The 12,513-nt window shown below is 40.0% G+C and overlaps 1 protein-coding gene across 1 annotated transcript; it reads left to right on the plus strand.

The window, feature by feature from the left end:
* Nucleotides 1–1,910: 1,910 nt before the first annotated feature.
* Nucleotides 1,911–6,366, plus strand: GJD4 (gap junction protein delta 4). Its single transcript, XM_068405534.1, has 2 exons — nucleotides 1,911–1,974; nucleotides 5,180–6,366. The coding sequence occupies exons 1-2, from the start codon at nucleotides 1,911–1,913 to the stop codon at nucleotides 6,364–6,366; spliced, it is 1,251 nt and encodes a 416-aa protein (XP_068261635.1).
* Nucleotides 6,367–12,513: the final 6,147 nt, after the last annotated feature.

Consider the following 12,513-nt stretch of genomic DNA (forward strand, 5'->3'; position numbering starts at 1 on the left):
TACTTTTCCTCACACACACACACACACACACACATGTCCCTGAAAAAAAAAAAAAAAAAGTGTGTGTGTGTGAGGGGAAGGAAGCTAAAACCATCATCACACATCATAAAAGAAACTCAGTAACAGAAGGAATGGTTGCTTGGCAAATATTTCACACAAAACAAATCTGAAACCAAGAAAACTCCTGTATTTACTACTGCAGCTAAAAGTGTCACTACGCAGTTAATGGATACAGAGTTCTAAAGTGCCATCCTTTCACTCCACTTTTAGGATTCCCTTAGGATGGGGCTCATTACAGAAAGGATGCTCAGTGTGTTCTGCTGAGGCATGGCATGCTCTGTGAGCAGAGAGCTGGGGAGAAATGGTCTTTGTAGGGTTACATTTTACTGTATTAAATAATTAGTTTTACCTTTTTTTCCAGGTAAGACATGTTCTGTCATAAAGCTCAGCCTAGTCACACTGACCATAAGTAACTCATGCAGCATCAGCATGCAGCTCCCTGTCTGAGCCGACTCATCTTGCCCCCCAGGAACTGAGTCGTGGGGTGAAGCACGTGAGCAGGGCTGCAGTGACAAGCCTGTGCCCAGACTGCTGGCAGCCCCAAGCTGTCAGGTTGTCACAACATCACTTTTCTCCCTTGCTATATCACATGCAGACTCCTGTTTCTGCTGTTTTTCTAGTTACTGATAAGATTTCCTGACAATAAGTGTCCATATTATGTTTGTCCCTATTACAGCATAGACTAAAAAGGACTGAATAACATCCCATAAGTAGTTGAACAGTGGGTGGAAAATGGTAGTAGATTATTTTCACCAAGGGAATCAGGTACAGTGCGGGTGAGGAAAGAAAAGGTGAGAGTCTTATTTCCATCCATGTTTTTTTCCCTGGGTACAGCGCAGCTGTACAGTGCTAAGGGCACGCTGTGCAATTGCCCCGAGCAGCCAAGGAGTGTGCACCCCATGGGCGTCCTGCTCTGAGGAGGCAGCTCGCTCCATCATTGCTGCAGAGGCTTGCTGGGATTTCACATTGCTGGGCAATCAGCCCTAGGATCTTCCGAGTGATGTCCAGAGTACCAAGCAGTTTACACAGAAAGAACTGATATAAATGAAAAGTAAGTGACGTGTGGCATCTTGAAAACCAGCCTCCTTTTTCTTTTTTTTTTTTTTTTTAAAGCTTCCCCTGTTTTTCCTCATGCCTGCAGGCCCGTTGCCTGGCTCGGCACAGAGGAGAAAATTTGGTGCGGCTGTGATTGACAGGGCCATGATGTTCTGTCAGGGAGGCCGTGTGTTAGAAACAAAATTGCTTTGGGAAATTGCGATGGGATAGCTTCCAGTGAGCTAAACTGAAAGTGCCTGTCAAACATAGGGATGCTCATCCTTTTCTATCCCCTTTCCTTCTATTGTCCATCTGCAATTGTCATGTGGAGACAGACAGGTGTCTGTTATTTCCTGGTCTGTGCTTTTCTTCCCTTTCTCCCCTCTCCCTGTCTTTCACCACTGAAATATCTCAGCAATGCCAGGAGGCTGGTATGCCCCGGGAGGGTAAGAATAGCCCACAATGGCAGAGATCACTCCTGTTGTTGTTTGTCTACTTGCAGTTGTCTGGACAGAGGATCCACAAAAGAGGTAGGAGCAGTTGGATCTGAGAAGCTAGAACTTTTGCAAGACAAACTGTTAAAGCCTTAAGAAGATTTGTTCCAGCATCCAAAGGGAACAGTCCTGTTCAAATCATCAAAATAATCCTTCATCAATACATTGCTGTGGCTGGGTTTCTCATGCCCATCCTTGACCCTTACCAAAACTTCCTTTTTTTTTTTTCCACCTGTTTTCCCTGTCTAGGTCTAATCTCCTTTGGAAATGCCAAAATTGTCAGGATATCAGGAGCTCGAAGTGTTGTGAACCTGTTCAAACATGGAGCGCTGGGACTCGCTGGGATTTTTGATTGTCACACTCAACTATAATGTGACTATTGTAGGTAAGTACTTTCAAAAAGCTCTCTTCTTTCTTTTGCTGCTCCATATCCTGAAGCTACCCAAGTGTCCTACTGATAATCATCTTTGATTTCTAGCTGTCCCTCTGTGATCCTTACAATAAGGAGTTATTATGTAGATATGTGATATGAGTGGTTAATGTATTTCTTTTCTTGTTAAACAGATTCCTACTCCCTCTCTGACAGATATTTTATGTAAAAAATTCTGGCAAGGTTTTCAAATTTGGCTTTTCTTGGTGCCTGAGCTTCCCGTCAGCTCTAATGGCTGTTGTAGGCATCATGGTGAAAACACCCAGAAGTTACATTTTATTTATACCACATAAAGTGAGCAGTAGAATGTATGTAATAGCTTTAGTGATGAATTAAAAAGTTTAAAGAAGGGGAAAAAAAAACGCCTTTCTCTTTTACAGGAAGAACTTTGTGGTTTATTACTGTTGTGGTTAATTACGATTGCTTTTCATTCTTTATTTTTACAAACGATCAAAGTTCACATGCATTAAAAAAAAAACCAGACAAATACAGTTGGTTTTTCCTCAGCTAACAGTTGCCTGAGTACTTCTTTTTTTTCCCTTCTTATTTAAATAAGACACCGTTCCTTTTTCATGGGCTACTTTGAGCAGAGTGAGCTAGAGAAAAACTTTCCAGGGCCTTTCAAAGACCCTTTGCCTCCATCCTGGTCAGTTGCTGTAGTTTGTGCTGTTTGTTGCAGGGAGTATCCAACTAAGCTGCAGGGGCTTGTTCTAGTAAGTTTAATCAAGATCGAGTCATTAGGGAAGGTGATGCATGGAGGGGTTATCTCTAAAATGTGTGTCATACTAAACTACTTCCTAAGGAGCCATTGATTTTTCCTAAGCAGCACTCCCTATTGTACATGTTCTAATTAAAAATTGATAGTGAAATAGCATGTAATGTTTTGAGCTTAACTGACAAATGAGCTTCAAACACTTTGAGGTCTTCACAGGGAAAAAATGCTACCGAAATATGAAACATTGCTTGCTAAAGATGACTGATTCTGTACAGCTGGTGTCTGCTATTGACCCACACTCTGTCGAAAAGAGAGTAACAGTACAGCCTGTCACCAACATGCAGGAAGCTGAAAACACAGGAAAACCACCACTAAAGTTCAGATGATTAAAGATAAACGGAAAGGCCTCAATTTATTTAGGCTTAAATAATACATTATTTTGCCAGGAACAGCAGGTTTCTCTGATGATCTCTCATAACGTTTATATATCCTTACCTTTCTACAGCTGAAGTTTTCCCACTTCAGAGTGCCGTTTTACTGTTCTAGCCCATAATCCATTAGCTACAAATGGTTTATATGGGGCATCCAAATTGCATGGACAGTACAATAATAAGTATCGTAAAATGTTGCAGAAATATTTGTATATTTAAGATTCATACCAACTACAGAGAAATAGCTTTAAAGGAAATAGAAAAGAATGTTGTTCAAAACAATACCTATAAATAAGCATATATTTTATAGGAAACAATGCTTTGGGATCTGGATTTTTAGAATGCGTATTGGTGCTGTTTCACAGACTGCCTTTAAAAGATTGTGTGCATGTGAGATGTGCAATCACTGTTAATGACTTGAGGTTTTCAGTGCATTTCTCAGCTATTAATTCCATATAACATGCTTCTCTGTAGTCACTGAGTCTTGCTGTTTGTCTTTGTGTGTTACAACTGATTCTTAACCGTTCCTTAAAGCACAGAATTAATCTTATTGCTCTTTTGTCTTTTTTTTTTTTCTTTTTGTTCCTAAGTGTGGGTTTTTTTTTTTCTTTCTTGGCACGTTTTAAAAATATGTGAATTTAAAGCAAGGGATTATTAAATTAAATGACTTTTCCAAAACCATGTAGGGAACCAGTGACAGGACTCAGAAGGAAACTTGAGAAATCCAAGGGCTAAACTTAACTTCAGGTGTTAATTTTTTTCCACAGGTCTGTACAGAATATATTTTTAATTTTTGACAATATGACAGTTTATTTTTAGGCTTTTCTATCCTGCCCAGGAAAAGGATTTATTTTTCTCCCTTTCTCCTCCCTTTCTCCTCCCTTTCTCCTCCCTTTCTCCTCCCTTTCTCCTCCCTTTCTCCTCCCTTTCTCCTCCCTTTCTTTTTTCCTTTTTTTTTTTTTTGAATAAATAGCTTTGTCAGTAATACTGCAGTGTGGGCTTTACAAAAAACTTTTAACAAAACCTACCCCATCCAAAAATCCTCAAAGAAACTATCATGAACAATACAATCTCATTCAAAGGATATGATACGTAGCGTAGCAATGCCTGAGCTTTCACTGTAATGGAATAAGGATAAGGCCTGATCTTTCCCACTGGAGTGGATGAGACCAAGCCCTACTTAAAGCAATCATATGAAAGAATTCAGGGAAAGATGAATAAAAGTAACCAATGTATGAAAATGCCAAACTTGTAAGGCTTCACTTGGTATCAAGACAGAAGGGAGCTTTTGGTCTGAATGGAGAGAGAAGCTGCACACCAAGGTGAACGAAGGTTGGAAGACATGATCAAGATGGGGCAACCAAAGAAGCAGCAGAGAGAAACAAGCAGGGTACACGTGCACATAGAAATGTGCATTTTTAGTACATTTTGCATAAGTTTGCTGCTAGCACCTGTTAACTAGCTCGCTAGTAAATACCAGTCTAGACACAACAGAGAGATTTTGTTGACTATAGTAAACTTTACATACTATTTTATGGCCAAGATCAAGAACAAATTTTATGTCATGAAACAATCTTTTGTCTCTAGAAGAGTTTCATACCATGTTAGCAGATCTATATTATTGAAATAGGACAAAATTCAGGTGCAGGTGTATGAAACCAACAGCAAGGAAGAACTGTGAGTGAAATGGGATTATTTGCTCAATTGTGAGCTCTTTTTATCAGATTTGGACATGTTCAGAGTGTTTTCGTTAGGCTGAGGTTTCAGTTGGCATGGCTTGTTGTACATGAAACTACACTGTGAGTCTAGATGAAGGTTATGGAAAGTGTCAGCTAACATATTTTCACAGGAGTTTCAGTCCCAGTCAAAGCAAAGCCAAAGAGAAGCTTTTCAGAGAGGAGACTGATTACAGAGGCTATTTCTTCAAATGTCTTGTGTATAGAGAGAGCATCACTATATTACCTGCCTTCCCTTCCTCCTCTGACTCTTTTTCTTACTTATTCTTCTCTTCTAGGAAAGATCTGGCTAATGTTAATAATTCTGCTGCGAATGGCAGTGGTAGTATTAGCAGGCTATCCACTCTACCAAGACGAGCAGGAGCGCTTCGTCTGCAACACCCTGCAACCAGGATGCTCCAACGTTTGCTATGACTTGTTCTCTCCTGTATCTCAGTTTAGATTCTGGCTCGTTCAGACTGTGTCTATCCTGCTACCTTATGCGGTATTCAGCATTTATGTTTTGCACAAGGTAGCTATGTACATTGTAAGAATGCACTGTTCGGTGCATGGATGCAAAGGGAATAAGGGTTTATCAAGCCCCAAAGACCTGAAGGAGCTCTGTAGAAGCGCTGTTGTTGATAGATTAGATTGTGGTGCAGACAGCCTAAGTGTCCTTAATTTTTCTGGGGCATATACTGTTCATCTTTTTTTTAGGACACTACTTGAGGCTGTCTTTGCAGCTGCGCAATACTTTCTTTTTGGATTTTTTGTTCCTGAGCGCTTTTCATGCTACCATTCACCTTGTACAAGCACAGTTGACTGTTATATCTCCCGGCCCACTGAGAAATCCATCATGATGATTTTCATCTGGGGGGTCAGCAGTCTATCCTTTCTGCTTAGCCTTGCTGATCTTGTCTGTGCTCTCCGGACAATGACAACAAGAAACCAAAAGAACAAGCTGCTGGCAAACCTCCATGTAGAGAGTGAGTGCATTTCAGATCCTTCCCCAGTACAGCATGGTAGCTCTTCTCCGCCTCAAAATCAAGACTGTCCAGTATCCAATAACAGCCAGACCAGCGAAGGCTCCTGCTCACTTCTCTCTGAAGAGGAAGAAGAGGCTGTTCTTCATCCTGAAATGGTCTCTCAGCAAACTGCCAGCACTAACCTTAACAGCAACAGCAGTAAGCCCTGTGTATCAGGAGATCTTGCTGTTAAGCAAGATAGCACTGAAGAACCCTTGCGTGCTGGTGACCACCAAGGAACTACATGCAGGCAAGTGAGACCCAGGCTTCAGCAAGACTTCATTAAAGATACTGTCCTGACTTTGAGACCTCAAATCAAGTCTCACCTTGGAGTTTCTTCCTCTGTGGTTCAGAGCAAGCTTTTAGGATACTACCCTTCAGCTGAGCTAAAAAACCCTGATGCACAATCAAATTATAGCAGTACTAGTTGCTTGAGGTCAAAAAAGTCAGAATGGGTATAGAGCCCTGAGTCAGGGTCACACTGGCAGGACTTGTTATTGCATCACTGAGGAGGTTTCAGGTAGTTTCAGCTGGATCCCGCGGCTGAGGTTATGCTGCAGAGAGACTCTACTATGCTGTGTTCCTCCAATGAAGAGGAAGCAAAAACCTGGGATAAGAGTTTGAAGAATATTACATTAAGGGAACTGTTCTTTGGAAAACGTAACATTTCTATGTTTTTCTGAAAGTAAGTGACTTTAAAACGCTGTGGACCGTTGCTGATGTGACTGACCTGTTGTTCCAGGATTACGTGTGAACATTTGTTTACCCTAACCTAGCTTTATTGCAAAAGATTGAGCTTAGGAAAGACGTGACTTTTAAACACAGTTGTACATTGTCTACTGTCAGGAGGTTAATTTATCTCATCATACTAAGTTCTCTAAGCCCACGCTAAGAAAGGATATTCAAGCAAGAAGAGTAGACAATGAATAAAATAATGTTTTGTAGCAAAGTATTAATGTGTAAAATACCCCTTGGATCTTACTGATTGAAGGCTATACTCCTCCTAGTTAGAAACACCATGGCAGTACCTTTCTCCCACCCTAAGGTCAACTGGCACAGACCATGTCTGAGTTATTCAACTCCATTAACCCCCCAAACAGGGTGTCTGCATCCAGAATAGCTGTTGGGAATGGTCCTGTGCTCGAGAATTGCTCAGGAGAGGACTAGGAGGTGTGGGTCAGAAGTGTGTCAGGGAGTGCTCCAGCAGCCTGACAGTGCAAGGACCTGAGCTGCATTGCCCGTGCCCTAGCACTACTGACCGTGCCCTAGTGCAGATATACTACTGACATGTCTACAAGGTGTTACGTGTCTCAGTCTGAAATAGTCACACTAGGCTCTGGATTTCAGTAAGGGGAATGAGTCACCTGACCTGTTTTAGGCATCTCTGAAGGTAAGATGAGTCACTTTCCAGATATACCTATTTCTCCCACAATGTGATTATCTCAGAGCTGGGCTTAGGGAAAACAGTTTCTACGCCAAGAGAAGGGATATAGTGGCAATGTCTATATTGAAGTGCTCACCCTCTTTGTCTGACAGACTTCTAATGCTAATCATTTGAAAACATGTCTAAATTGAGTGAATCACAGGAGATTTTATTACTGTCATGCTTTGTGCTTTCCATCAATGTTAATTCTGTTGCATTTACATAAGCGTGGTCCAGCACTGAAGCACAGCAGTGCATGAGCTGAATTTTCTTTCAGCTACAAGTCAGTGGAGGTTGAAGGTTGCATATACCTGCAGATCATCTGTGGGAGTGGATGTGGAGGAGCATGGACTCAGAGAAATGGTGGTAGTGTCTTACAAAACAGATTATTCAGAGAGGGGCAAGAGCTGGTATTTGTAGACACTGCTTGGAGCTAGAGTAGCTCCCTCTCCATTTAGACCCATGCAAAGGAGGAAACAGACACAGATCCAGTCTTGCTCTTACTCTGCCATATAACAAGTTTCTGTAGTGACTTAATGGCTGGCTCCAGATGCAGAACATCAAGGGACAACAGCTTTCATGTTGTTCTTTTTCTCTCCTGTGGGTGCAGAAGTCTTTAAGACTGTTTGGCTCATAATGTCCTGTGTATCATTTCTCACATATGCAAGGTAAAGTCTAGCACTTAGTTATCCTCATCTTCTGCATCCCCTCAAAAATTAGGTATCTTAATAGATGGACAGAACTGCTCTTTGGGTTCGGGAGGGAGAATTTATTTCTGCCTGCAAAGTACTTTGGGATCCTGAGGTATGCTACAGATGTTTTTAATTACTACTAAGTAAAGTTTTCCTCTCTATTAGCTGTTTTTGTTTCTTTTATCATGTGTGCTTGTTGTATGATTTGTCATTTCCAGGGCAGGAGCAGCATTAATTATTAAACTTATCATAGGCTGAAAAACATTAAATATTTAAACTTCTCATCCTCCAAAGCCTCTTTAACGGGGTCTGTGCTGATTACACACACCATGACAAAACATCGCAACAATGAAACCTTTTATGATTCATTGCATCTTCTCAGCTGCGAGAAGGAATGCAAAGGAACAAACGTGGATTCAGCCCATCGTGTACATCCCTCAGTGTGAGATATAAATAGGGTAGGATAAATAATAAATGCGTTGTGGCTGGACACAGTTTGCTTTTTTGTGTCTCTAGCTAGACATCTTGCAATGACTAGGGACTCTCATTTCAAATCAGAAAGATCCTGTTTGTGTCTGAAATGGAAAATGAAATTAATGAACTTCTTCCTTATTCTGCAGACCTGGCTGCTTTTAGGACTTGTGGACCCTTTGACTCGTAATTCAGAGTCAGTGTAATAGGCACTTCATGTGTTTATACAAACTGCAGGATTTGTATGGGCTTTTCACTGGGGAGTGAATAGAAGCTTCTGGCATCAACAACCTGCTCCTAAGGGAATGTCTCCGAGTCTCTTCCAACAACAATTTCCAAGTCACATTTATTAATTACAAAGACATGGTTTTACAAATTGGGTGGATCTACTAGCAAGGGAAGACCAAGGGAAGATGTGCAAATGTGTTTGAACTATTCTGAGCTTCCACAGCTCAAGCAAATGAGAAGAGATCGTTGGCAGGGGCATCTGCAATGAGGAGGAGGAACCAGGAAAGAAGATCTGTTTGAAAGAACGAAGAGGATCACCTCTAATTTCTCCTTATATTCAATATCACTTAATGTTAAGGTACTGTGAAGATGTCTAAATATCCTAGAAAGAGTGAATAAAAGAAGTAATAGATGTGGGGCAAGGAAGCAACAAGATTTTCTGCTGTTTAAGCAGAGATTTAGCCTTTTAAGTTTGTGAATTGGTTTCATAAGTCCTTCCAGAACATATTTCATACTCAGAAAAATGTTACAAAAACTGTTTTTTACTTTTGCCAGTGTTTCTTCAAATCTTTTCTTAACCTATCTACTTTAGAAAAGCATTCCTGAAGATGTGTTGAAAACACAATACTCCTAATCCTGCCCTCAGGAAGCTTTGCCTTGCATTCAGATGGGGCTGCCATAGCTGCAGCGCAAGTACCACTTGCACCCTGAGGTGGGTTTATGGAACAATAAATAAGCTACATATATTGCTCACCCGGTCTTGTGTGGTACTGAACATGAGACTACACAGAAAGGAATTGAGCCCCCTGGAAATAAGAGTTGGAACTGAACAAGAAATCTGTGATAAAATAGTTTTCACATGGGAAATAATATTTTTATTGGAAAATTATAAAATGCCTAAAAAAAGATTGTTTTCTTAGTATCTTCAACTGCATCATAGCACTTCTCTTGCTAAATAGGTGTCTACTAGGCTGCTGGAGACACAGAATTTCCATGTTTTCCATGCAACAAAATCAAGTACCACTGAGAGTTTCTGCAGTATCAGCATGATTTAAAGAAAAAAAAAAAAAGAATTTTTTTTACCCCTAAATAAGATAGACTTTTAAAACGTTTATTCTGAGCAAAATTTTTTTATTTCTTTTGTTTTGTTTTAGTTTGGGATATGCTTTTTAATACCAAAATAGAAGCCAAACCCCAAATTTCAATCAGTTATAATCACTTTCTCCTCTTTCATCACACTCTAGGTTGGGTCACTTTGATTTACTCTCATCAGCATAATGGAAAGCTGTGACTCTCTCCTCTTGTGAAATACATGGTAGACAGGTGTCTAGGGAATGCATAATTTCCCATTAGCAGCTGTTGTTCTCCATGAATATCTCAGTTCAGACCAGGATAAGTATTAAATCTGAAGTTAACAATGTAGAGAGATCCTTAGTGTATTCTTTCAAGTTATTAAAATTATCTGTCCTTATGTGATACATCATTATTGCAGTGATTATCTCTCTAGAAGGGATCATTAAAGAGGGTATTAATTGCACATTATTTTAATATCATGATTACAATGGAAAACAGATAAATTATTACTGTTTGTAGTATTTTAGGATAATAAAGAAATGTATCTCCAAAAATAGGGGAGTAGTTGAAAAGGCTGTTCTTTAACTTCTGTTCTTTTGTACCACTTTTAATAGCCTGATGTTCAACTGATAGAGAAGTAATTTTACAATGTAATGCTCTTATCATGTAATTGAGTTGCTAAAATGTTCTGCAAATGAGATGGTCTCTGTTCAAAGTCAGAGCATGAACTCTTGGCCTGTGATGCACAGCAATGCCAATTCTGGAAAATGAGTTCAGCAAGGCAGAAATCTGATCAGAAAGTAGGAACTGTAACTCTACAATAAAAATTATCCATCATCCATGTCGCTAGATTACAATCACAATCTACTTCACTAGCTTTTGCCTTCTCCCACTTTCCCTTCTTTTTTCTTCCGTTTGGGTTTGACAGGCAGGATGTCCCAGGCCATCTCCACAAGTATGATTTAATTATGAGAATACACATACAGTGCTAACTCCAAGAACTGTTTTCTGATCCTGTGCCATTTGCAACATGGAAATGCCAGAAGCTAGAGAGCTGTCTCTAATTCAGGTTCTGCAGCTAACACTTTAGGTTGAGTAGCGGATTAGCTTTGAAAAGCTTTCACTGAGGAACAATTTACTGAGTGAAGATGACTCCAGATTCTGAGCTTTTCTTTAGAAACTGAAGTTTATATAAGATGCCCTCAAGAAAGATGGGGGAATTGGGGTTGGCAATCAGAAGTCAGTCCTTTCACTTCTGTCTTTCCTATATGTGTAACATCTATTTTGCTTGTGAAACTTTAGGCACCACACACCAGAGTGTGTTTGGGGATCTTTTCTTGCTGAGTGTGTTACTTTGGGCAAAGAAATAACAATAATGGAAAGAAACAGAAGATTTTTGACCTCGTGGAATGAATTTTTGCATTTTCCTCTGTGATTTCCTACCTTTTCCTCATACTGAAGATAGGCAATATTCTTTTTTTTTTAAAGAAAAACAGGATAAGATGCTTTTAGAGCCCCAGTAGGCTTGTTAAGCAATGCCTTTCTTGTCCTGACGAATTAGACACCCACTCCTGCTAATTTCTCTAGAAATCAGTGTGAGTGATTCTTACATCTGACAGACCATATACAGTGTGATTAGCTCCTTGTTTCTGGTACCTGCTTTTTCCTAAGGCTCTGTGCTATCCTTGAGGGTCTGGAGAAAATATTCTAAGGTAGGCAGATGGACAACTCGTGTAATACTTTGGCTAACAAATCCAAGCTTTTCTTCTCCTTCAGCAAGTCTCTTCCTAAAGCATTTTACTGAAACATAAACATGGAACATATATAACGGTTTACCAAATGTGATGCATTGATAGATACCTGTTTGTACAGGTTCAACAGAGACTTTCACATATGTCTTGGTGCACAGTCTGGAAAGGATCCTGTTCTTTGAAAGACTGGGGAAAAAAATAGAATTTGCCTTGCAGCCCCACTCCTGTCTCCCACCAGTCACTCAGAATTGATCCCATGGAGCACAAACCCATATGAATTCGAAGGATTAGCCTAATTAAGGAATGATCTAAACACAGAAGTGTTTGTAGTAAAGACAGATAGAGGTGGTAACAATTACCCGCCTCACGGCCTGGAGTTACGTGAAACACACAGCTACTTCAGTTTAGAAGAAATCCATCTCAATTTTCAGAGTCTATAGCAATAGAGACCATGCAAATGTGCACATAAATAGGAAATAATTTATCCAAATTACCCATGTCCGAAAGACATATTTAATGACTTCTGGACAGAAATACTGACATCCTTTAGAACAACATTTTCATATTTTCTATTTAGTTAGCTCTTTGTACTTCAGCAAAAATCCTTAAAATGGTACCAGCGTGGTTTAAACTTGGCAGCTGACACTTCATTCCTCCTCAGGACAGTATTGCTCTCACAAAAAAAGGAGCTGATTAAAACATCCAAGCAGTTGTTTTATTCTTATATGAGATTCCTAAAATATTCCTAAAAGATGCAGATCTAGAAACAATTTGGCTCAGCACACTTTACCTTTTGAGAAGTCTTGCTGGTATAGCCCAAAGATCCCATGAATTAAAGATAAAGGTCTGGGTTCAGGAAAATGTTCAGGCTGTTCACTTCTGTTGAAATGCTTGTTGATACCAGTGAGTAATATTCTTGTTGTTGGACCAGGGGTCCAGCCTACTAGAAGCTGGGCACAGCTCAGTTTA

This window comes from Nyctibius grandis, chromosome 7, assembly GCF_013368605.1.
Source record: "Nyctibius grandis isolate bNycGra1 chromosome 7, bNycGra1.pri, whole genome shotgun sequence".
NCBI classification, from domain to species: domain Eukaryota; kingdom Metazoa; phylum Chordata; class Aves; order Nyctibiiformes; family Nyctibiidae; genus Nyctibius; species Nyctibius grandis.